The sequence below is a fragment of the Myotis nattereri genome (genome assembly GCF_964212035.1).
Source record: "Myotis nattereri genome assembly, chromosome: 3".
In the NCBI taxonomy this organism is placed as follows: Eukaryota; Metazoa; Chordata; class Mammalia; order Chiroptera; family Vespertilionidae; genus Myotis; species Myotis nattereri.
The window spans coordinates 7,084,547-7,108,847 of NC_138077.1; the positions used below are offsets into that span (position 1 = coordinate 7,084,547).

General features: G+C 54.4%; 1 protein-coding gene across 1 annotated transcript in view; it reads left to right on the forward strand.

The window, feature by feature from the left end:
- Positions 1 to 24,301, forward strand: part of UMODL1 (uromodulin like 1) — a gene marked incomplete at both ends in the record, with an annotated part of 51,500 nt that overhangs the window by 22,631 nt on the left and 4,568 nt on the right. The window contains 11 exons of the mRNA XM_081088045.1: positions 951 to 1,170; positions 4,008 to 4,145; positions 5,257 to 5,826; positions 6,842 to 7,099; positions 10,001 to 10,113; positions 12,612 to 12,825; positions 14,271 to 14,408; positions 15,985 to 16,322; positions 21,318 to 21,463; positions 21,930 to 22,166; positions 22,436 to 22,595. Of these exons, the coding sequence (XP_080944171.1) occupies positions 951 to 1,170; positions 4,008 to 4,145; positions 5,257 to 5,826; positions 6,842 to 7,099; positions 10,001 to 10,113; positions 12,612 to 12,825; positions 14,271 to 14,408; positions 15,985 to 16,322; positions 21,318 to 21,463; positions 21,930 to 22,166; positions 22,436 to 22,595 (2,532 nt within the window). The remainder of the gene's footprint in view (positions 1 to 950; positions 1,171 to 4,007; positions 4,146 to 5,256; positions 5,827 to 6,841; positions 7,100 to 10,000; positions 10,114 to 12,611; positions 12,826 to 14,270; positions 14,409 to 15,984; positions 16,323 to 21,317; positions 21,464 to 21,929; positions 22,167 to 22,435; positions 22,596 to 24,301) is intronic.

Here is a 24,301-nt window from a genome sequence, read left to right on the forward strand (position 1 = left end):
CCCCTCTGCCCCCGGGTCCCACAGGTGTGACTCAGAGGGGCCCAGGTGGGTGATGCACGCAGTAGGTCTGCATCACAGCAGGGGAATCCCCAAGCTTGCGGAGCTCGAACCTTTGTAACTGGGCTGTGAGCAACCCCGACTAAACCTTACTCCGTAAGGAGACATTACCTTTATTCGCTCCGACAGGGAACAAATCTGCCCTTTCTGTGCCATGTTCTCTCTCCCCTAAGGCTGTTCATCATACAAACGGAACGATATTCTGGAACAAAAAGGCAGTTATGGCTTCTGCTTCTGCTTGCAAAATGTGTAGAAATGCGAGAGACCAGAGGAGGGCTGTCTCTCCACAGTCACCTACAGGGAAATTTGGTTTTTGGACTTTCTGAGAGAAGCCCCTCTGCTTTGCACTGGGCTTGGCGTGTGTGCAGGAATGGTGTGGCAGGAGCTGGGGACAAGGCTGCTGTCTCCCTGGCTCCGGCAGGGCTGGCCCTGAGCCCCTGGCTCTGCCTGGGGGAGACAGCCCTGTAAGTGGGGGACAGTGCCAAACAGCCATGAGATTGTTCCTTGGCGGCCCCTTGGCCAGTCAACCATCCGTCCGTCAATCCAGCAACCCCCTTCTCTCTCTCACACACAATTTGCCTTCACACCGATGTTCAGAGCACCCAGAGGGCACTGCATCTCTCATGCTCCACGACAGAGAGCCGGACTGTAGTGGCCACTGCCCGTCCTCACCAACGCCCGGTCTGCTGTCCCAGGGGAAGCCCCTTTGGGGTGCAGTGAGCTGGGGGACCTTTGCTTGCCCCAAGAGGTTGGTTGCTGGGTGCCTCTTCTTGGTCCTGGAGGGGACACATGGATCCTGTGCCCGGTCTGCAGCCACGCCTGGGCCTGCTGGCGGAGTGAAGGATGCCGACGGAAAATCGGGTCTCACAGGGCTGTCGCCTCTCCCTGGCCAGGTTGAAAGTGCCTTCCCGCCGGCGGTGTCGGACCTGTGCAAACGGGGGAAGCTGAGGCTGCAGATCGTGTCCCTCCAGGCTGGGAGCGTGGTCGCGAAGCTCAGAGTGACGGTGCAGGACCCCGAGTTCCCCGTGGGTGTCTCCACACTGGCCCCCATGCTCCCGCGGCTGTGGGCAAGCACCGTGTTCCAGATTGACCAGAGCGGGACGCTGGTGCAAGGTAGGTGAGGAGAGCCAGAGGCCACTGGGGGCTCTACCTGCTGCAGGCCTGCCTTCTCCCTCGGACCTGGAGGGCCGCCTGGCCTTGGGCTTTAATACAGGGCCAGGTAAAGCTGTGCCGCCTTCCTGGGCTCGCTGCTGAGCTGTGTGCTGGGGGAGCAGGGGTGAGGGGTGGGGGGGAGGGAGGGGGAGGAGGGGAGTCACCAGCACTAAAAATAGCCACCAGGTGCTCTGCAATTTGAGCCCAGATCTCAACTGGGACCTTGAGCACCTCGGGGCCCTGCTGCCTGGCCAGCCTGGGCTCCGTTCTGGCCTCCACCCCCCAGCACCCTGGCGCTGCCTGCGGGCTGGTCGGGCTGGTCATCGGGCAGGGTTGCAGAACATCTGGGGGCTGGACCAGCAGGGCCCTGTCTGCAAAAGAGCCCAGGCAAGGCGTGTGTGTGTGTATGTGGTGTGTGTGTGTGGTGGTGGTGGTGTGTGTGGTGAGTGGTGTGTACGTGGTATGTGCGTGGGGTGTGCGTGGGGTGTGTGGAGTATATATGGTGTGTGGTGTGAGGTGTGTGGTGTGTGTATGGTATGTGGTATGGTGTGTGTGTGTGGTGTATATGGTGTGTGGTGTGGTGTGTGTGTGGGGTATGTGGGGTATGTATGGTATGTGTTGTGTGGTGGTGGTGTGTGTGTGTGTGTGTGGTATGTGTGTATGTGGTATGTGTGTGGTGGTGGTGTGTGTGTGTGTTGAGTAGTGTGTGTGTGGTGTGTGGTATGTGTGTGTGTATGTGATGTGTGTGTGGTAGTGGTGGTGGTGTGTGTGGTGTGTGTATGAGGTGTGTGGGGTATGTGAGGTGTGTATGGTGTGTGGTGTGTGTGGTGGGTGTGCATGATGTGTGTGCGTGTTATGTGGTATGTGTGTATGCATATGATGTGTGTGTGGTGGTGGTGGTGGTGTGTGTGGTGTGTGTGTGAGGTGTGTGGGGTATGTGAGGTGTGTTTGGTGAGTGTGGTGTGTGTGATGTGTGTGCGTGTTGCATGGTCTGTGTGCGTGGTGTGTGTGTTTAAGTGTTGCATCAGCTGACAAGTGAGCCTGCTGGTCTCCGGGGAGCTGCTTCCGTGAAGATCACATGAAACAAAACTGAAAACCACAACACAGGCCCCTGAGCATCAGCTGCAGTTTATCTGCACAAAACTGACCCCGTCCCTTATCTGGACTTGACCCCAGCCCAGCCGGCTCCTGTGGCGCACTGGGCACGATCGGGCACGCTGCCCAGGCTCAGGGAGGCGTGTGCAGAGGGCCTCGCAGCCACCCCCACGCGGGAATCCAGCCCCTCTCGGGGCCCTAGCGTGCCCTGCCAGCCGAGGTGACTCTGCTTGGAGCCACTTGTTCCCCTGAGGGAGGGGAGGTGGGGCAGGCAGTGACCCCAAGAGCTGGGTGGGAGGAAGGATGGAATTCTGGGCGTGTGGGAAACTGCCTCCCGGGCGCCCCCAGCCTGGAAAGCAGTTTGAGATATTCATTCCTGGAGGTTTGTGGTGCTTATTGCACGTAGCCATGTGTCCAAACGCACGAGGCCATCAGATTCTTTCTTAAGCAGGTAGGGAAGGACGGGGGGTGGTCCCAGGGGTGCAGGAGAGGGGAGCAGAGAGGGTGGGAGAAAGAAGGGAGTGGTGTTCCTGGTGAATTTTGTTTCTCACTCTGGCCTGATGCCAGTCCTGGCTGCGGCCGATGGGAAAAGGCAGGGCTGGGCTGGGTGTGGGTGGGTGAGCCAGGGCCGGGGGCCACTGGGTGTTTACAGGGACAGGGGCTTACCTAACATTTCCTTGCCCGAATCAGGAGCCTCAGGGCTTCCTGGTGACATGGGGACTTTGAGAGTCATTTCCCAGAGGGGGTGCTCCGGGGCCATTCCTGTCCATGTCAGAGAAAGCTCACATGATACTTAACTGGGCATCTGGCTCCGTCATTGTCCTATTTCTTTCTTTCTTTTTTTAAAAATATATATTACTGATTTTTTTACAGAGAGGAAGGGACAGGGATAGAGAGTTAGAAACATCCATGAGAGAGAAACATCGATCAGCTGTCTCCTGCACACTCCCCACTGGGTATGTGCCCACAACCATTACATGCCCTTGACCGGAATCGAACCTGGGACCCTTCAGTCTGCAGGCCGATGCTCTATCCACTGAGCCAAACCGGTCAGGGCCTATTTCGTTCTTGAACACCAAGTATTAGGGCATGTTGACACATTAGAGAGATTTAGATCTGGAACAAAGAATAAACAAGGAAGAAATATATTCACATCTGTGGGTGTTCATACTTTAAACCAGTGATGGCGAACCTATGACACATGTGTCAGAGGTGACATGCAAACTCATTTTTTTGGTTGATTTTTCTTTGTTAAATGGCATTTAAATATATAAAATAAATATCAAAAATATAAGTCTTTGTTTTACTATGGTTGCAAATATCAAAAAATTTCTATCTGTGGCACCAGAGTTAAGTTAGGGTTTTTCAAAATGCCGACACGCCGAGCTCAAAAGGTTCGCATCACTGCCTTAAACAGTAACCACCATCCCCTAATCTTTGCCGCATATCAGCCAGCCAGCGGGGAGGGTCGGCGCATCAGGCTTAGCCCGTGGCCTTGGTGCAACTGCAGGTCCCTGGGGAAGGATCTGTGCAGAGCCTTCTCCCAAGGGTGCGGGACACCCGGGCACTTCACTCACCCTGGGCTCGCCGTTGGGCGATTCCCTGAAAGACCATCAGGAAGAACTTTGCTCTGCTCCCGTCCATTTCCTGACCAGCCTCTGGCCTTTCTCCCGGGCTCCGGTCCGTCTCCCTCCCTCCCACAGACTGGGACGAGTGTGCCGACAGCCTGGAGCACGACTGCTCACCAGCCGCCCAGTGCCTCAACCTGGAGGGCTCCTATACCTGCCGGTGCCTGACGGCCAAGGACGCCAACCCCTCCAGAGCTGGCCGGGCCTGCGTGGGTGAGTCCTCCACCCACCCCTCCCCAGTGCAGGGCTGGCCCCCACCCTGCGGGCCTGCGTGTGGGGTAAGGCCACTTCTCCATCAGGCACAGCGTCGAGGGCTCCTCATACAGTTAGGAACCCACAGAAATGTTTTCATTTTTTTAAATCAGAGAAAAGGAATGAATGTAATAATAGTAGTGACTATCAATAATGAAGCCTATCTTCATACCAGTGCAGTTTTAAAATATAATATTTCATCTTTTTATGGAAGAAAGGGTTCACCCAGCAGGGGGCCCTCCCAGGTGGCCTGGAGCCCGAGGCTAGGGAAGCCCAGGCAAGTGTGGAGAAGGCCCTGATGTGGGACCCAAACATCTGCCCTGAGTTTTGGGGGGGCCAGTTCTGATTGATTGGTTGGGGCGCCTGAAGGGCCGAGTGAGAAGCAGGAGGAGGCCCGTATGGATTCATGTGCTGTGATGGGCCAGCTGTGTGTGCCCTGGACGCAGGTGGGCCGTGGAGGGCTCGGCCGCCTTTGCCGTCCCAGCTCAGGCTCTGGCTGGGAGCCCTGGCAGAGAGCTGTCCTCAGCAAGGAGCTTTGTTCCCTGCCCGCTGGGCCCCTGGTCCCACCCCCCCCCCCCCACATGGCAGACCTTCCCTTCTCCGTCTTCTCAGTCATGTGTCCAGTAGGTGGGCACCGGTGCCAGCGCCAAGCCTGCCCCCTGAGCACACATCTGGGGAAATCACTCCATTTCCCAAAGGCAGATGGATTTGTGTGAACTTGCAGGAACCAAGCCCTGCATCTAGGTCCTGGCTCAGTACCCGCCCCCCGCCCCCCCCGGCCCCCGCTCCCACCCCGGGGATGTGACTGTGGGGCACATCCCCCAGCTGTGTTGGGCCCCCAACACCTGCTCTTGGTGCCCCAGCACCCTCATGTATTAAGTGGAAAGGCTCCTCCTGGCCCTCCATGAGAGTCGCTTGGGTGACACCACATTAAACATTCCTGGTCACAGAGACAGCCTGTGGCCCCACTTGGGGTCCACCTGGAGGTCTCTCGCTCATCAGTAGCATCTGGGGCATTGCTGAGATGTTGGTGGGCCAGACACCCCATCTGAGAGTTCCTGTGTCCCAGCAGGTGACATGGTGAGCCCCCTGGAAGGTGCGCTGTCCCTGGCGGCAAGGACAACAGCCCCAGCTGTCAGCACAGAAACAACAGCCCTTGGCCTGGAGACCCCTGCCTTGTCTCCCAATCCTGGGCACTTGTGGGGCACCCCTGCAGCAGGCCAGGACAGGACCCCAGGGCCCCCGCCCAGGAGAGGGGACAGTGGCGTGGTTGGGCAGGACAGGAACAGCACAGGACAAGGCGTGGAGGAGGCGGCGCCCGGCGAGGCCCCAGGTCTGGGGACGAGCCAGTGGACGGCCAGCAGGGCTCCCAGGCCAACCCGCAGCTCCCTTCCCGGGCCCACGGGCGGCCTGTTGGAGGCCTCTGGATGGTTGCTGAGGAACTCCACTGCAGAGTCACACGCCTGGCCCAGCCCCGCTGAGGGCCCTACTGGCCACGTGTGGCACGCCAGCCTCCCCACGCAGGGCACAGCGCCTGCACCTCTGGACCCTACATGGCCGCAGAACACAGACCCTGGACACTCCAGCTCCCCAGACCTGCCCTTGGCCTCCACCCCCACGTCTCTGAAGACCCCGGCCTGTGGTGAGTGCCTGGGATGGTGTGTCCCAGGGGCACTGGGACCACGTGGTCAGCGCACGTTCTGGTGGCACAGGCTCAGACAGCTGTCGGCTCAGAGACCTTTTAGCAACACTCAGGTGGATCTCTCGTTTTAAGGCTCGGCAAGCTGCGTGCAGAGCCGCCCTGTCCCTGGGCGGCCGGCTTCGGGTCTAGTTAGGATGAGAACTCCGTCTCCGTGTTCTCTCTAGCCCTTCCTCCCTCCTCTGAAGCCTCCCATTTGCCAACACCTGGGGCAGGGATTCAGGCATCTGGAGGAGACTGTGGGGCACCTCCCCCAGCTGTGTTGGCCCCCCCCCCATTTCTGCCCCTCCCCAGCCTCGCTGACCCCAGCAGCTCCACATTATCTATTCCATGTAGGGGGGTTAGCCTCGCCAAGGCCCACGGGTGACAGCTCAGGAGCCAGGAGACAGCTCTGGCAGGAGACAGCCTGGCCGTGCCGCCTCCCTCAGGGTGGCCACGCTGGCACCTCTGTGAGCCTGCTCGGCTGGCCCGGCTCTGGACGGCATTCAAGTGGAAGTAGCTGTTCGATGTAGTTCCTCTGCTGAGCCGGCAGCTTCTAAGACTGAACTGTTCAGCCTGCGTAGCCCAGTGCTGTCGTGTGCCCCGGGCCCCCCTGTAAAAAATGATTCTGCAGCCATCAGTGGCCATTGTGCCGACTCCTTGGAAAGGCTGCCCAGGGGGTGAGGGGCATGAACCCTCTGGAGGAGCCGCCCACAACCTGTTCCAGAGGCCTTCGTTTGGGGAAGTCCGGGGACCTCAGAGGCAGACACCAAACCGAAGGGGCAGGGGTGCTGTCCGGGGACCTGCCCCCCTGGGCTCTGCTTGCAGTGAGGCCTCACAGGACTTCCCTGGGCCGGCGTCCCCTGAGGACGTCCCGAGCGAGCTGTGCAGTTGATTTTAGCACTGGGGGCGAGGCTTCTCCTTTCTTCTCTCCTTGGAACGTTTGTTTTTAATCTCAGCGTTTATATCCACTTCCCAGTTCCTGCCCCCATCGGAAGGGTCACTGTCTCCAATGTGACCAGCACCGGCTTCCACGTGGCGTGGGTGACAGATCTCGCCCCGCGCCCCACTTTCCAGCTCACCCTGATGTCCACACGGAGCCCCGCCGTGCACCTGGAGACGCGGAACACGAGTCTGCAGCTGTGGGGCCTGGAGCCCGGTGTCTTGCACCTGGTTGAGATAGTGGCCAGAGCGTGTGGGGAGGAAAGTGCCAGGGCGCACCTGAAAGTGAGGACAGGTAATGGGCTTCCAGAACGCTGGTGGCCACTTGCTCTTTAAGGGAGGGGAGATGTATGAAAAAGGGGTTTCCATGGGATCAGGGTTGAAAGAGCTGCATTTACATGCAGGCTGCTGGGTTTCCATAGAAACATGGGGTTCACTTCATGCTCGGCATGGGACAGCCAGACAGAAGGCGGCTCATTTTGGGAAAAGGTGTTAGAGGTGGAGTTGCAAAGAGCTCCAGGCTCTGCCGCAAGATTGTGGACGCCAGCCTACCTGTGCCCTCCATGTGGGCCGATGTGGGTGGTGCAGCTGAGCATCAGCCGTTCCTCCTGATCACTCTCACTCTCACTCTCACTCTCACTCTCACTCCCAGTGGCAGAGCACCCAGAGGTCCTGACACAGTCAGCTGTCAGGACCTGCATTTGGTTTTCAGGAGTTAGGACAACAGACAGATGGACACACCGTGGGTCTGTGAATGGCCCCCAGAGCCTAGGGCTGCAGAGTAAAAGGGATGGGAATAGAATTGAGAAAGTCACATGCAGACTCTGATAAGCTGCCGCTGATTGCTGACCACCTATAATAATAAAAGCATAATATGCTAATTAGACCAGACGTCCTTCCGAGGGAAGCCTGGGTCCTGCGTGCCAGAGGGAAGCCGGTGCTGGCAGCTGGGGGAAGGAAGGCCTACTCTTGCACAAATTTCATGCATTGGGCCTCTACTAGTCATATCCCATATAATAAAAGGCTAATATGCAAATAGGCTGAACAGAGGAACAACCGAACAACTGGTCGCTATGACGTGCGCTGACCACCAGGGGGCACGCACGGAACATGGCGGGCATCAACTGCAGTGGATGGTGGAGCAGGTGAGCGGGGGTGCCAGACCAAGGCGAGGCACCAGTTGGTGTCATTGGGACGAGCCTCTGGTGGTTACTGAAAATTCTTTGCTCCCGTATGCCATGTCCCGCCCGGCACACGCTCACACCTGCTTCCAGCCCTAATCGCTCAGCGCTATCAGTGGATGTGAGTGGCCGCTGCCGGCCCCGATTGTCCCTGAGGGAGTGGCGGTGGCAGGAGCAGGGCTGCAGGCAGACAGGGCACTGGGCAGAGGGGGGGGGCACAGCAGGAGGGGCTGGGCGGGGGTGTGGAGGATGGGCTGAGACCCACCCCTGTGCCTACCACAGACTCATGGCCCACAGTTCCTTTCAAGGTGCATGAATTCATGCACTGGGCACCTAGTATACAGATAAAATTCCTCTCTTCTCCTCTCTGGCAGCTGTCAGCAGATGTTTTCTTGAAAGTCTAACTTACCTGAACAGCCAAAGGGCAGGCGGGATATTGTGGTTCGTCCTCAGATCTTGGGCAGCTGTCCGGGAGGTGATGGCAGTGTCTCTAGGTGGGGTGCCCCCCCTTGGGTGATGCCTAAGGTGACCTATCCAAATGCAGTCAGAAAGTTTAGAATTTTTGTTTATATCTTTAAAGTTCTAGTTAGCCATGGGCTGGGAAATAGAGAAAAGGTGGTTGATGATGCTATTGTGCAAGTTGGTGGGACCTGGAGAGGGGGGTGACTGTCGGCCGGATGGCCCGGCAGGGTGGCCTCGGGTCAGCATCAGTCTGGCCTCTGAAGGCCTCACCCACTGGACCTTCACTGGAGGGAGGAGCTGCCGCTGCCGGAGGTGGGTTGGCATCTGCTCTCATCTGTGCACTGTCCGGCTTCTAGGTCAGGCCGCACGCTCCCGTTGTCCTGAGTCTGGACCGGTGGCCTCAGATGCAGCAGTGACCCCGAGCACTTGGGGTGTAGGCTCATCCAGAATGTGGAGTGAGATGGCACTGTGGCTTGTCTTACACGCGGGGGGAGGGGCAGCAAGCCTCTGAGGGGGCGCCTCTCAGCTCCAGGGGGAGAGCCTTGTCCTCCGCCTTCGCTGCCCAGAGGCCTGGCCCGTAGCAGGGGCCTCCCAGACGCCCGGGGAAGGGCTGCATGAGAACAGACGGCTGCTGTGCAGGAGTGGGATACGGCCGGGTGACATCCTGGACCAGCTCTGTACCCCGCGCCCCTGGAAGTCCTGTGCGGAGGAAGATCCCAGTGGAACTGGCCGGTGCAGAAGCAGGGCGGCCTGGACCGCAGCGGGCGGGGCTGTAGGGGCGAGGAAGAGCTGACTGTGTCGGGACCTCTGGGCGCTCTGTCCTGGGCACAGGGCTCTAAGCAGAGGTTTGGCAAAGCCACCTCATGTCTGGGTTTGCCAGGACAGCCGGTGTGCACCTGAGGCCCTGGCACAATGGACTATGTACGTGCCTCCTTTCACTCTCAAAGCTGTCCCCACTTGCTGGCAAATTACCTGGACAGGCTGTGCACAGAGAGTGACACAGGCAGGGAGGAGAAGCTGCCGGGGCTGAGCTGGTTCCACAGCCTCCACAAGGTTCTCCCCTGTGCCCCGGCTCTGTCCTGGTGTCCTCCAGTCTGCGGGCCATGTCTGGAAGTGTCGGGCGCTGTTCCTTCTTTGTAGAGCCCAAGTCAGCCTAGTTTGATGTTCTGCCCGGCCAACATGAAGATACGATTATTAAGTTAGAAGTGGCCATGGCCAGTGTTGCTCAGTGGCTAAAGCAATAACCCATCAAATCCTCATGGGTTCAATTCCCGGGCAAGGGCGAGTACCTAGGTTTCAGATTCAGTCCCCAGCCCCAGTTGGGACTCGTGCAGGCAGCAACCAATTGATGTGTCTCTTTCACATTGATGTATTTCTCTTTCTCTCCCCTTTTCTCTCTCTCTTTCTCCTTCTTTCTCTCCTTCCCTCCCTCTCTCTACTCTCTCTAAAAAGCAATGGAAAAAAAATCCTCAGGTGAGGATTAAAAAAAAAAATGTGTTCATCTGTTCCCTAACACATTCCTGTCCCAAACATGCTTTTTCTTCACCCTGCAGCCGCCCAGAAGCTCAGTGGGAAAGTCAGAATAGCCAACGTCAGGTATTCTGAATCCTTCCGCAACACCAGCAGCAAGGAGTCCCAGGATTTCCTAGAGCTATTCTTCAGGATGGTAAGTTGGTGAAATCGTCCTTACTTCTTCGCGGATGTGAAGGAGGGAGGCAGGTGGAGTCCTAGCTGCAGCCCAGCAGGATTTAGACCCTCTTTTCGGAAGGAGGCTGGGACTTCTGGCTCCGGCGTGGGGCCTGGGTGTCCCTGGGTCTGCTATTAAATAGACACATCAGTAGATGGGAGACACACCTTGTCCTTTGCTGCCTCCTTGCCTCACACTGTTTCCTGCTCAGTGCAACTTTATCCAGGTGGGACCCCTTGAAGCAGAAAGCCCCTCTCCTGCCTTAAAAAGAACACTTAAAAAAAAAAAAAGAGATCTATTTCATATACCACAGGACGCAGGGTTTTAAAGTGCACAGTTCAGTAGTTTGGACTGTACTGTATTCATAAAATTGTGCAACCATCACCACCTTCTAATTCCAGAACATTTCATTACCACCCCCGCCCCCAACCCTACCTATTAATAATCACTTTCTATTCCCCCTTCTCTCTGCTCCTGGCAACCACTAATGTGCTTTCTGTCTCTATGGTCTTGCCTGTCCTGGACATTTCATAGAAACAGAATCATACCATATGTGATCTTTTGTGTCTGGATTATTTCACTGAACATACTGTCTTCAAGGCTCACCCATGTTGTAGCATGTGCAGAACTTCATTCAGGAAACCATTTCCTCTGACTGGCTGAAGAATATTCCACCATGTGGATGGGCCACATTTTGTTTATCCTTTCACTCGTTGGTGGGCATTTAGGTTGTTTCCAATTTTTACCTTAAAAACTTATTTTCCTGCTCCTTCTTGCCCTTCCTCTGCCATCTCGTCGGCATTCTTTGGGATGGTATGTTGTTACAATTTAGTCAGGGTAGCAATCTAAATGTTATTTTTGACGGAGGTTAGACTTCCCTTTGATGAATAGAGAACACACTTGTCATGACCTAGTGACTTATTTGCACAGAAATCTCATGGATGCTAGCTTTTCCGTATCCTGGGCGTTTGAGATACAGAATAGCCAGAGTTTAGCAGCGCCATCTAGTGGTGGAGTGTGACGACATGCCGGCGCCTTGGCAATGCAGGTGGCCTCACCTTTGATTCTGTTCAACCCTGTCAGCATCACTTAGTGATAAAACGGTCACACAGCCTCCAGGAACTGTCCGACTGAGGCTCCCCAGGATCTGGGACTCCACATTATTTATTCTGGGGTCCCCAGCTCCTGGTCCAGTGCGTGGGTTCCAGAGCTGTTGACTCATTCATGCACCCATCTGCTTTAGGTTAAAGATAGCTACGCTGAGATTGAGCAAACACCGAAATCAGTCCACATCACAGAGCTCTGGGGGTCACGTGAGGGAGCTCCATCTCCACCCCGAGTTTCTTGGTTAACATTTCCCCTCTAAACCATTTCCTCATTTGTCAATTTTGGGGGATAATTTTTGTTTGTTTTTTATTTAGAATTTCAGGATAGCAAATAAGGTGCCACCTATCTCATTTGTAGTACTTTAAGACAAGTTTTGGGAAGTTGTGGGTTAATTCAGTACCTTGTTCTTTGTAACTGCCTAGCAAGGAGCCTGGGACTTGGTTTGAGATGGGTTTGAAAGCAGTTGAAGGTGGCATTGATCCAAGACTGTGGCAGATCCCTCTTAGGAAGTCCCAGAAGAGCAAAAGAGACAGAGAGAGGGAGGGAGAGAGAGATGATTACAGATATATGATTGCTAGCTAGCTGGCTAGATGACAGATAGATGATAGATAATAGATACATAGACGATAGGTAGGTAGGTAGATAACAGTTGACTGTTCAAATAAGAATGTTAGCCATGTGACTGCAGGCAGCTCCTGGTCTCTGGGCCTCTGCAGCCTCTGATGGGCGACACTAGATTGCTCGGGTTGACTGTCCCCAGGCTGGGAAGTGAATCCTTGGCTTGAGCGCCCCCTACAGGGCAGAAGCGGCAAGGCTTTCTCTGTGACAGCAAAGTCTGGAGGTGCGCTTTCCATAGACGATTTCGATCCTGTGGGCTCCTTAAAGCTCATCACTATGTCCTGTCTTCCTGGGCATTTTGGCACGATGGGCTGGACTGGAGTAATACCATGTGTGGTGTACGGTGCTGTCCAAAGTGATAGAATAAGAAATGGCTTTCAGAGGCAGGAACCGCCTGCCCCAGCAGGGTGCTCACGGGAAGCAGTTTTTGGAAAGGCAGGGAGGAGGATTAGAGGGGAAATGTGTCATATCAGGAGCAAAAGGATTATTCTAGGAAAAACAAAGTGAGCGACCCCTCATCCAGGCCCCCGCCCCATGGCTCTGAGCTGATGGGGGCAGATCCCAAGTGCCACTGTGAGTCCCCCAGCAAGTGAGAAGCCCCTAGGGTAGGGCTTTTGCACCAGCCCCAAACGGACAGCTGGTTAGAGGCAAACAGGACTCTTCTCAGTATCTCAGACCCGGCCTGCGGCTTTGCCCAGCTGCTGCCTGCAATCCCAAGAGGAGTCCTTTTCACCAGCTCTGTCTCTCTGAAGGTGCGCGAGTCCCTGTCACCCACCATGCGCCAGCACCTGGACGCGGGCGGGGTGCGGGTGGAAGTGACCCGCATCGCCAATGGCAGTGTCGTGGTGGAGTTCAGCCTGCTGATCCTCGCGGACTTGGAGGTCCCAGCAGTGTCTGCCGCGTTCCTCGCCGCCTTTCAGAATGCCTCTCTGCTGGAGGTGGTCGGAGGGGACACCTTCATCGGGGGTACGTGTCGGTCTGGCCTGGTGGAGGCCCACCGGGTGTGGAACGCGAGGCAGCCAGCGCCCAGCTACTGCCTTTGTTTCTGAAAGATGTCCCTCCGGGGCTTCCTCTCCGGGGCTTCCCGGCATTCGATGAGAATGGAAAGCGGGACCCTCCTCTAGCTTTTTGCTCCTATGCTGTTGTTTGTATTTATGACGTACGGGTTGAGAACAGCTCTGGTGAACCGGGGATGCTGCTCCCTGGTCGCAGGCTGCGTCCTGCCCCCGCCCCTCCTCCACTGCTGTTGCCATGGGCCAGGGCAGACGCATCCCTCTCTGCAGCCAGACTCCCTCCAGAGCACGGTTGCCAAGGAGATCCTAGCGGAAATAATTGAAAAGCAGGGAGAAAGGGCAACTGAGATGCTTCCCTCAGATGGTCTTAGTCAGCTCAGCTGTCACAATAAAACACGCAGATGGGTGGCTCACACAGCGGACATTGGTCTCACAGTCCCGGCGGCCAGAAGTCCAGGCTCAGGTGCCAGCCAACCTGGTTTCTGAGGAGGGTCCGCTTCCTGGCGTGTGTCCTCGGAAGGAGAGCCCCTGGGTGACTCTTCACGTAAGGACACCGATCCCACCAGATCAGGACCGCACCGCCATGACCTCCTTTAACCTGAATGACCCCCGAAGGCCTGTCTCCAAACACTGTCACATGGGGGTTAGGGCTTCTGCAGGTGAACTTTCAGGGGCACAGGCCCGTCCACAGCACGTATCCCACATGAAAATCGTGATAAAGGGCTTGCAGGTACTTGTATAACAAATCAAAGACAACATAGGTGAATATTTTTCTGAATTTTTGGAGTAAGAAGTGTTTTCCAAGATTAAAAGCGGAAGGAAAACAAGCCCACAGAAGGAAAGACTGGAATATTTGATTCCATGAAAGTGTATATCTTTTGTGTCAAACAAACAAAACAAAGGCTCGCTTGTCACCAAGCAACAAACCAAAGTATAATTTCAATAATGTGACGAGGAATGAAACCCTAAATAGAGAGAGAGGTCACGTGCATCGGTCATATCCATTTTGTTCAGCAAACCTGCACGACTGTTAGTACGTAAAGTAACTGAGCACAGGAACCAAAGGCAGGTGTCTTGTTTTCGGGGCCCCTCGCCTGAGACCAGGGGTTGGGTGGGGCCTGCTCACCTCCTGGCTGCTCTGATCTGACACTGCTTTGCCCAGTGTCTCCCCTCCACCCCCAGCCCCAGGATCAGGAATTCTTCCAGAACAGCCCCTGCAGCCCGCTGACACCTGCCCCCACCCCATCCCTGCCTCCAGAACGGATAAGTTGGATAATTTTTAACTTTCTCTGAGATGCGCTTTCCACGCAGTTGTCTGTAAACAGCCGGCAGGGTACCCCTCTCCGCAGCCCTCAAGCCCACTGAGAAGGCCTGTTTTGTTCCCGAAATGTCGCACAGATTTCGATGAGTGTGAGAGCAGGGAGGACGACTGCGAGCCCGGCACAGCCTGTCGCAACACTCTCGGGTCTTTCACCTGCAGCTGTGTGGGAGCTGCCCCCGACTTCCCTGTAGAATATTCTGGAAGACCCTGTGAAGGTAACATCCTCCCGGTCCCTTTTCTGGAATGCTGTCGGTAATCTGTCCTGTGAAAAGAAGCAAAGTGCCTCTTTTCCAAATGAGGTCGGCCTATTTTATGTCCTGGGCAAGATTCCTGGTGTGTGTGTGTGTGCGCGTGCGTGCGTGTGCGCACGCGTGCGCATGCACATGTACCCATGTGAGTGTGTGCGTGCGCACATGTACCCGTGTGCATGTGTACATGTGTGTGATGCTGTCCCTTCACATCCTCTCATATGTCTCCAGCCTTCTCGGTGGTGCCTCATATCCCCAAATGATTCTCTGATGACTGAGATGAGAAAACACACTCAGAACCAAGGTGTGTTTTCTTGCAAAACGTACAGCCCATGAGACAAGCACCATGCGCGAGACGTTTCTACTCAGCCCCTGTCTCCACTCAGCACTTTCCCCGTCCAGTGGGGCTGTGGTGAATTCAGCGCGGACTCTGAGATGATGCCTGCCATGCAGGGATCTGTGGTCAAGTGGAGGGAGACAGATGTTTATATGAGTAAACACAGTGTCACAGGGAATGTGGAATGTGCCCTCCTGCTTGAGGTAGAAACAGGAGGCCCAGAGGAGACTACGTTGTTTCAGCTCCATGTGTATGGTCAGGGAGGGCTTCCTGGAAGAGGTGCCTTAGAGCTGGTCTCAAAGGACGGCTAAGATAAGCACTGGGCAGAGGGGGCCGTGGTGGGTGGGGGCAACAGTGAGAACAGAACTGTTCAAGGTGGGCATGGTCCAGGCATGCAGCTGGGCTAGCTTCAAAGTGGGTGCCTGCAGGAGATGGGTGGGAGGAGTGGGAGGCAGGCTGCCAAGAGCAGTGGGTGAGGCCAGTTGGGAAGGCTGCAAACGCCAGGATCAGTGATTTGGACTGCAGGCTGGAGGCAGGGAGAGCTAGGTGAGGCGGCAGAGTGATGGCTGAGACACCCCATCCCCCACCTTGAGACAAGAAATAGCAGGTGCCGAGGTAGCAGGCAATGGGGCCGGGCCGTAGAGGAGGGCCCAGGGACAAGCTGAGATGTGTCTTGGGTCTGCTTCCTGCAGGCCAGGGAGGGAGCCCAGGGCGAATGGTGGGCGCCTTTAAGGAGCCTCTTCATTCTTCCATAGGGTGAAACCGAGTGTGCTTTGCGGGAAGCAGGGAGCCGGAGCAGGAGCGAGGGACTCCAGGATCCGGAGAGTAAACATCACTAACTCATCTTAGAGACAGGACTCGGGAACTCCCGAGGGTAGATGGCTTGTCCCCAGTCCATAGGCTTGGCACCTGCCCAGCCTCGGCCTGGGAAAGGTTGGGAGAGGCTGGGCGGACAGGAGGCCCCTCGATTCCCTGGCCCACAGGGCCCCTGGGTAGCCAAGCCAAGCCCAGCTTCTTGGGTTGGCAGAAACATGCAACACATGTGTGCATGCAGCCGTGGCTGGAATGTGCGGTTCCCAGGCGTGTGCTGCAGGGGCAGGGGATCCCCATGGGCTCTCCACCCTCAGCACCGGCCTCACAGTCCAGGCTCACATCACAGTCCCCAAACGCAGACCCACCTGCTGCTTGTCTCCTCGTGTCTTGTAGGTGACTCTTCTGGTAACACAACCCAGGCCTCAGGGTCTTCTGTGGGCCCCAGCTCAGAGCAGCCCCCCACCCCCACAGAAACCAGGGCGGCCTCCGTGCAAGGGGCCAGCCCGGCCCCCCAGGACCCACCCCCGCGGCTGAACCTGACAGGAGCGGTCAGGGTGCTCTGCGAGATCGAGAAGGTGGCCATCGCCGTCGAGAAGCGCTTCCTGCGGCAGGAGTCCATCCCCGAGTCCTCCCTGTACCTGGGGCACCCGTCCTGCAACGTGAGTGACAGCAACAGCACACACGTGTTCCTGGTGGCCGCGTGGAGCGAGTGTGGCACCCTCGTGCAAAGCGTAAGTCCTGGGCGGGGCCGTCCAAGCTGTCCGGACCTCGATACGGGGAAGGCCCACACTGACCTGGGGACCGGAAATCCTCTGTACCCTGAGATCCTGACTCTAAGTGTGGGACCCGCAAAGGAGTCAGGATAGGGCCGAGTTCTCACTGCAGATTGGGCTGCACCTTAGAACCAGGAGGGACCTGAGAGCCCCACCCTGCCAGGATTCTGGTGCAAAGGGCCTGGGGTACAGCTGAGAGTCAGGGTGCAAAACAGCCTCTGGGGAGTCTGAGGTGCAGGCAGAGCCAGTGGGGAGGGAAGGAGGGAGGGAAGCTGGAGCCTATGTGTGCACGTGAGCATCCATGTGTGCACATGAGCATCCATGAGTGAGAATATGTATGTGTGTATGTGTGTGTGTGTGAATGTGTGTGTAGCTATGGTTGTATGAGTGTGCGTGGGTGAATGTGTGTGTAGCTATGGTTGTATGAGTGTGCGTGTGTGAATGTGTGTGTAGCTATGGTTGTATGAGTGTGCGTGTGTGAATGTGTGTGTAGCTATGGTTGTATGAGTGTGCGTGGGTGAATGTGTGTGTAGCTATGGTTGTATGAGTGTGCGTGGGTGAATGTGTGTGTAGCTATGGTTGTATGAGTGTGCGTGTGTGTGAATGTGTGTGTAGCTATGGTTGTATGAGTGTGCGTGGGTGAATGTGTGTGTAGCTATGGTTATATGAGTGTGCGTGGGTGAATGTGTGTGTAGCTATGGTTGTATGAGTGTGCGTGGGTGAATGTGTGTGTAACTATGGTTGTATGAGTGTGTGTGGGTGAATGTGTGTGTAACTATGGTTGTATGAGTGTGCGTGGGTGAATGTGTGTGTAACTATGGTTGTATGAGTGTGCGTGTGTGTGAATGTGTGTGTAGCTATGGTTGTATGAGTGTGCGTGGGTGAATGTGTGTGTAGCTATGGTTGTATGAGTGTGCGTGGGTGAATGTGTGTGTAGCTATGGTTGTATGAGTGTGTGTGTGAATGTGTGTGTAGCTATGGTTTATATGAGTGTGCGTGGGTGAATGTGTGTGTAGCTATGGTTGTATGAGTGTGCGTGTGTGAATGTCGCTATGGTTGTATGAGTGTGCGTGGGTGAATGTCGCTATGGTTGTGTGAGTGTGCGTGTGTGAATGTCGCTATGGTTGTGTGAGTGTGCGTGTGTGAATGTCGCTATGGTTGTATGAGTGTGCGTGGGTGAATGTCGCTATGGTTGTGTGAGTGTGCGTGTGTGAATGTCGCTATGGTTGTGTGAGTGTGCGTGTGTGAATGTCGCTATGGTTGTATGAGTGTGCGTGTGTGAATGTCGCTATGGTTGTATGAGTGTGCGTGGGTGAATGTGTGTGTAACTATGGTTGTATGAGTGTGCGTGTGTGAATGTGTGTGTAGCTATGGTTTGTATGGGTGTGCATGGGTGAATGTGTGTGTAACTATGGTTGTGTGAGTGTGCGTGTGTGAATGTGTGTGTAGCTATGGTTTGTATGGGTGTGCATGGGTGAATGTGTGTGTAACTATGGTTGTATGAGTGTGTGTGTGAATGTGTGTGTAACTATGGTTTGTATGAGTGTGCGTGGGTGAATGTGTGTGTAGCTATGGTTGTATGAGTGTGCGTGGGTGAATGTCGCTATGGTTGTGTGAGTGTGCGTGTGTGAATGTGTGTGTAGCTATGGTTGTATGAGTGTGCGTGGGTGAATGTCGCTATGGTTGTGTGAGTGCGGGCATGTGTTGGAGGGTTTGCCGTGGGCAGAGCTGTCCAGCTCCTGCTGGCGATGCTCCCGCAGGCTGTTCCCAAGCGTGGGTCCGCCGCGGTGGTGGGCGAGGGGGCTCGGGGTCAAGGCTGCCACGTGGGCTCGCTCCCTTTGGTTTTCTGAGCTGGGCAATCACCTGGCTTAGCACTTACAGCCAGCCGGGTTCAGGGCCTGGTCAGAGCAGAGGGAAATTCGTCTCCTATGAGTCATGCCAGCCCTGGAATCCACACAAGTTCCTGATGTTCTTTGACGTTTGTCAAAAGCTAAGTTTGCCTTGAAGACTTATTTGTACAAACTGATGGATTACACAAAGCAGGTTCCACCTTCCTTTTTTTTTTATTATTATTAAGCAGTTTACATTTTATTCACCCCCAGGTTAAAAGAAAAAAGATCACAGCCCTAGCTGAGTTGGCTCAGTGGATAGAGCGTCGGCTAGCAGACTGAAAGGTCCCGGGTTCGATTCTGGTCAAGGGCACGTACCTTGGTTGCAGGCTCCTTCCCAGCTCAGGCCCTGGTCAGGGCGTGTGCAGGAGGGAACCAATCGATGTGTTTCTCTCACATCGATATTTCTCTCTGCCTTTCCCTCTCTCTAAAAATCAATAGGAAAATATCCTAGGGTGAGGATTAAAAAAGAAAAAAAAAAACAGGAAAAAGGTCACATTTCTCTGATTACTCTAAACAGGTCATGCAGATATGACTATGAAGAGACACAAATTCCTCCATGCCCCCAAAAGTTTCGCTGGAGAACAGAATCATCTTCGTAAATACATGCAAGATTCTTACGCAGATAGAAAGGGGCTTCTCTGTTTTTCCTGAGACACTTTGCAAAATGCTGACCGAGTCCTCCCTGTACCTGCTGTCTCTCCTCCGGCCCATCAAAGACTTGGCCTCGGGACTGAGATAAAACTAAGAGGAACAGGAATGTGTTTGGCTGAAAACCCTCAGGGCCTGTAAGCATCTCGCAGACAATTCCTCCCAAATACGGAGATACAAACACAGGCCTTTTTTAAAGAAGCCAACACAAAAGATTGGCATAAATTCAAAAGGGATGAAAGGCTTCCGTGAGGGACCCATCAGTTAAGAACTGCACACCTTTGGAAGCTAATGCATTGCTAGTCACTACTCAGGAAAATGAATTCTAAACATGAACCTGGTTTTCAGTAATTCAGATTTTGCTCCTTATATAAAATCCTAAAGCAAATCTAATAGCTTTCAAAGACATGCTAGTGGCTCTGATGTAATCGACTTTACCAAAGTCTGTCCAGGCCTGTTTAATACACAACAAAAATCTATTCGTTCTATCATTTTGTGTCCAGTAGCAACGAAGGAGCTGCAGAAGGGGAAAGAGACTTCTCTTCAGTGGCTCCCTCGTCAGAACCATTGAAAGCCGCCCCTTCCCCTCACACTCCGTAAGCCTTGCCCCCTCCAGCGTTCTGTTCTTAAACCCTCTCACGCTGGAGCCTGGCTGGCCACTGGACTCCTTGTCTCTCGGATTCCTGGGTCCCGTGAGCCATGTGAGCCTGGGAATTTTTACTTTCGGCAAGCACTGCACGGACAGCCTTGTCAGGGTCAGACGTTTTGTCTTATAGTGCACAGTCGGCCTCGCTCGCGCCTCCTCCGAGAAGTCCAGCGGCTTCTACTGTTCTTGGCTTGTTTCAACAACTCTAATTGGACTTCTTCACTGTCCCCAATTTTCAAAAAACCCTGCCCCTCGTTTCCTCCCCAGTCAATGGTTCTGACTTGCTGACTTCACACAAAATTTCCCTTGTCTAGTTCTAAACCGGTGAGGCTAGTGAGCTACCCGCAGGGCAGTGCCCACTGTGAACTGTCGCGAGCTGCTGGTCACCACGGCAGGTGACCAGCTGCCCTCGGAGGGCCCTGTGCTCTGTTCTGGTGACAACTTCAGGGGTGTCAGTAAGGGGACACGGGAGACCCACCACCGTGACAGTCAGACTCCAGGCCACAAGCCAGCAAAGTGCTTCAAACAAATAATTAGAACTTCAGGTATTTTGTCCAACAACAGACTTCAGTGTAGTGATGACACCCACTTCCCCCTCCCCCTGGCCCCTTCAGGCCCTCCCTCTGGTTTCCCTGTCTCGCTACAGTCTCTTAGAAAAGCCCATTTCCAGGCCAGCTGTCCGCAATCTCCTCCTCTTTCTGCTCAACCTCCACATGCCAGCAACCAGACGTAACCCAGCAGACAGGGGAACAGGCCTCTTTGTGCTTGAAACCAATTGCTCCACACATTTGTTTAGAGCAGGGGTGGGGAACCTCCACATAAGGCCCGAGAAATCATTTGGTCTGGCCCTGCCAAGGCAGCAGGAGTGAGGCCATTAAATGTTCGACCCAATAGAGCAGGCTAATCTTTAGGGTGATCATTCTGTATGGCCCAGGAATGATGTGATAAATATCCAATGGCCCTTGGCAGAGAAAAGGCTCCCCATCCCCGGTCACTTCATTAACATTGACAGGCTTAGCATTGCTCCCCGGAGACTCAAGTACACACTTTAGCCGTGTTGTCACTTGCACACCTTCGTTCTCATCAGGATCATGTTCTTTCCTTCCGTTTCTCTTCTGGATCTTGGCTCGGTGTTGTTTCCCAGACTCGAGAACTTAGAATGAGTGCTGGCTGGCTCGGCCTCAGGCCTTTACCAGGTTAACTAGATTCCTAGGGCCCTGTGCTCTCATTTTCAGAAATGTTCATGGGATAATCTGGTGGGGGGGGGGTCAGATGTGTTATTGTGGGTACCCCCTGATCTAGGCCACCTCTATCCTCCTCCAGTGAGGAAGCTGGCACTGGACATAGGCATCAGCCAGCCCCTGGACTTCACCCTCTCTATGACAGTTTATGTTAGAAAAAAATCATTTGGGTTTTTGTTTTTTTTTGTAATATTTTATTGATTTTTTACAGAGAGGAAGGGAGAGGGATAGAGAGTTAAAAACATTGATAAGAGAGAAACATCGATCAGCTGCCTCCTGCACACCTCCCACTGGGGATGTGCCTGCAACCAAGGTACATGCCCTTGACTGGAATCGAACCTGGGACCTTTCAGTCCGCAGGCTGACGCTCTATCCACTGAGCCAAACTGGTTAGGGCTCATTTGGGTTTTTATATTTTGGGGGAAAAAGCTTTTAAGAAGACCCCTCCCCAGCACTCCTACTGGGGTCCTGCTGGGTCCTGATGGGGCCCAGGAGCTCACTCATGCCCCACTTGGTTTGTGCTCAGAACATGACGAACACGGTGGTGAGGACCACGCTGAGAAATGACCTGTCCCCCGAGGGCATCATCCACCACCTGAAGATCCTGAGCCCCATCCGCTGCGCCTTCCGCAACGACCTCCTGACGTCATCGGGCTACACCCCGGAGTGGGGGTGAGTGGAGAGGCCCCCACCTCTCCCCAGTGCGCGTTCCTCTCTAGCACCACAGTGAGGATTTTCTTAGGGTTCCAATCACTTAAGGGCCATCTGAGAGACGGAATACACAACAGATGGTGCCCGGACTTGGCTAATAATGGCCAGCTTTCTTCAACCTTGTTCCCGCTTCCAACTCAGGACCAACCCAAGGAAGCCATATATGTTTCTCTAATCAACCACATAGGACATCCCACTTATAGCGAGCCTGCCCACAGCTTCCCCCCTCTACTCTGCCTGTCTTTGAGTCTCCATCAGTCAGGCAATGGGACTGAGCCCCCACTGCCGCCAGTTCAGAATAAATAGCCTTTCTCGCTTGTCCTCATTTGGGTTTTATTTCCACGCTTCTTTGAGGTTGCTTTTTGGGGAGGATTGGGGATGAGAGGGATCCCAGGAGGGAACCTCCAGCAAACTGCTCCCTCCACAGGGTTTACACCATCATTGAGGACCTCCATGGCGCTGGAAATTTTGTCACAGAAATGCAGTTGTTTATTGGGGACTCTCCTATACCTCGGAATTATAGCGTGTCTGCCAGCGACGACATCAAGATCGAAGTGGGGCTCTATAAACAGAAAAGCAACCTCAAGGTGGTCTTGACCGAGTGCTGGGCAACGCCGTCCAGTAACGCCAGGGACCCGGTCATGTTTGGCTTCATCAACAACAGGTAGGGGTTCGGGTGGGCCTTAGGCATTGCTGGTGGCCTGCTTTGGGCCCTCTGAATTTCCAGACTTGTACGTGCATGGACCTGGGTTTTAGGTAACACCCCACAGGAGACCCTTTCCTCTCAGGAGCTGGAGATCTAGCCATCCCTGCCTTCCAGGGGGCCTGGTGGGGATGCTCCATGTGCAGCCAGATGGATTGTAACTCTCTCGTTTGGAACAAGGATAGGAGGACCCATTTATAATTAATGAGTCACCTTTTCTCTCCTCCCAGCTGCCCCATCCCCAACACACATACCAACGTGATTGAGAATGGGGACTCCAACAAGGCCCAGTTTAAGCTGAAAATTTTTTCCTTCATCAACAACTCCATAGTCTACCTGCACTGCAAACTCCGCATCTGCATGGAGACCCCCGGAGCCACGTGCAAAATCGTAGGTGCTGGGTGTTCTAAGCTTCTGTCTGGGTCCTCGCTCCCTCTTGTTATGAGGAGGGTTGCTGTGTTCTCCAGGGCATGGTTGGCTCTGAGAAGAGGTGCTGGGCCCTGCAGATGTGGCCCCTAAAAGGCAGGAAATAGCATTTCAACAGTGGGCAGCCTTTGGGGGAGGACTGACTTAGCTGGGTGTCACCTTCGTCCTTTTTGAGGCCATACCATCTGCTGGCCGTCACGTCAGAGCTTCCTTGTCATGAGGCTGTTGCACTTCTCAAGGCGATTTAATGCATATTTAGGTGCAAAAGTGTTATTTTAATTTCACTTTATTTTTAGCTGCTTTGACGGAACACTGCTGATTCGTAGCCACTGTGACATTCAATCAGGTGTTTTTTCTTTCCTCTATGCAGCATTCATGCTGGGATTATGAATAATTTTACATTCTCATTTTCTTTGACCTTTGAATCCAAAATGTGCTTTGCAGTCCTGAGATTTGAAAGCTCCCCTTCATACCAGTGACACGTATGAGAAGTGACTATTGTGTGTTATCTGGGGCCAAGGACAGGGTAGGGGGCTCTACTGGCCGCTGATCGGACCACTGCATGTCTCTGCATGTCTATGCTTGTCCCTCTGGTTTTCCTAAGGTTTTCCTGCACAATCCACCTCCGAGCGTCAGTAGGTCATGGATGAGCGAAATCCAGTGACGGTCGGTTTTGTTGATGTCACTTTTTATCAAGCAGTAGATCTGCTGGAGCACGGGAGGAAAGGGACACAGGCTCCCGATGACGGCCAGCTAAGGGCGCGGAGGAGTCTGCACCTGGTTGCACTGGCCCCACAGAGATGCTGAGAGTATTAATAGCCACAATGGCACTTGGCCTCTGCAGGGAGCTGCCAGTCCCCAGATTCTTTACAACAGAGCTCCACACATTCCTTCCCAAGTTCCTTGAGGATGGCCATTGTATTGGTTTCCTGTGGCTGCTGTACAAAGTACTCCGGAAGGATTGGCTTAAGCAAGAGAAATTTGTTGTCTTCCAGTCTGGGGGGCTGGAAGTCCAAGACCAGTGTGTGGACAGGGCTGCTTCCTTCTGGCTGAAAAGGAGGATCTGTTTGATCAATCTCCGAGGCTTGTAGAAGCCCATCTTCTTCCTCTATGTGTGTTTGTGCCTGTGTTCAAATTTCCACTTTGGATAAGGACACAGTCATATTGGATCAGGACCCATGCTAGCGAGCTCATCTTAACTTGAACACCTGCAAAGACCCTGCCTCCAAATAAGGTCACATCACAAATACTGGGAGTTAGGGCTTCAACATTTTTTGGGGACATATGAGCCCACAGTGGGTTTAGGCAAAGGCATTAAAAGGAACACATGGTTGCAGTAGGCTGTAGAGATGCGAAGGTGACTCTGAGAACTTTGTTGAGAAAGATCCCCGAACCATGGGATAAAGGGATCAGTACTGGTAACTAGAGACAGCTCGAGGGGCTGCTGCCTCTCATTGCTCTTGCGTACCTCCTTGAGGCCGGCCCTTCCTCCCTTTCACACTTGGCAGAGCATGTAGTCCAGGTGGTCCAGGTGGTCCTGATGGTCCCGGTTGTCCCGGTGGTCCAGGTGGTCCAGGTGGTCCAGGTTGTCCTGGTGGTCCAGGTTGACCTGGTGGTCCAAGTGGTCCTGGTGGTCCAGTTGGTCCTGGTGGCCCAGGTGGTCCAGGTTG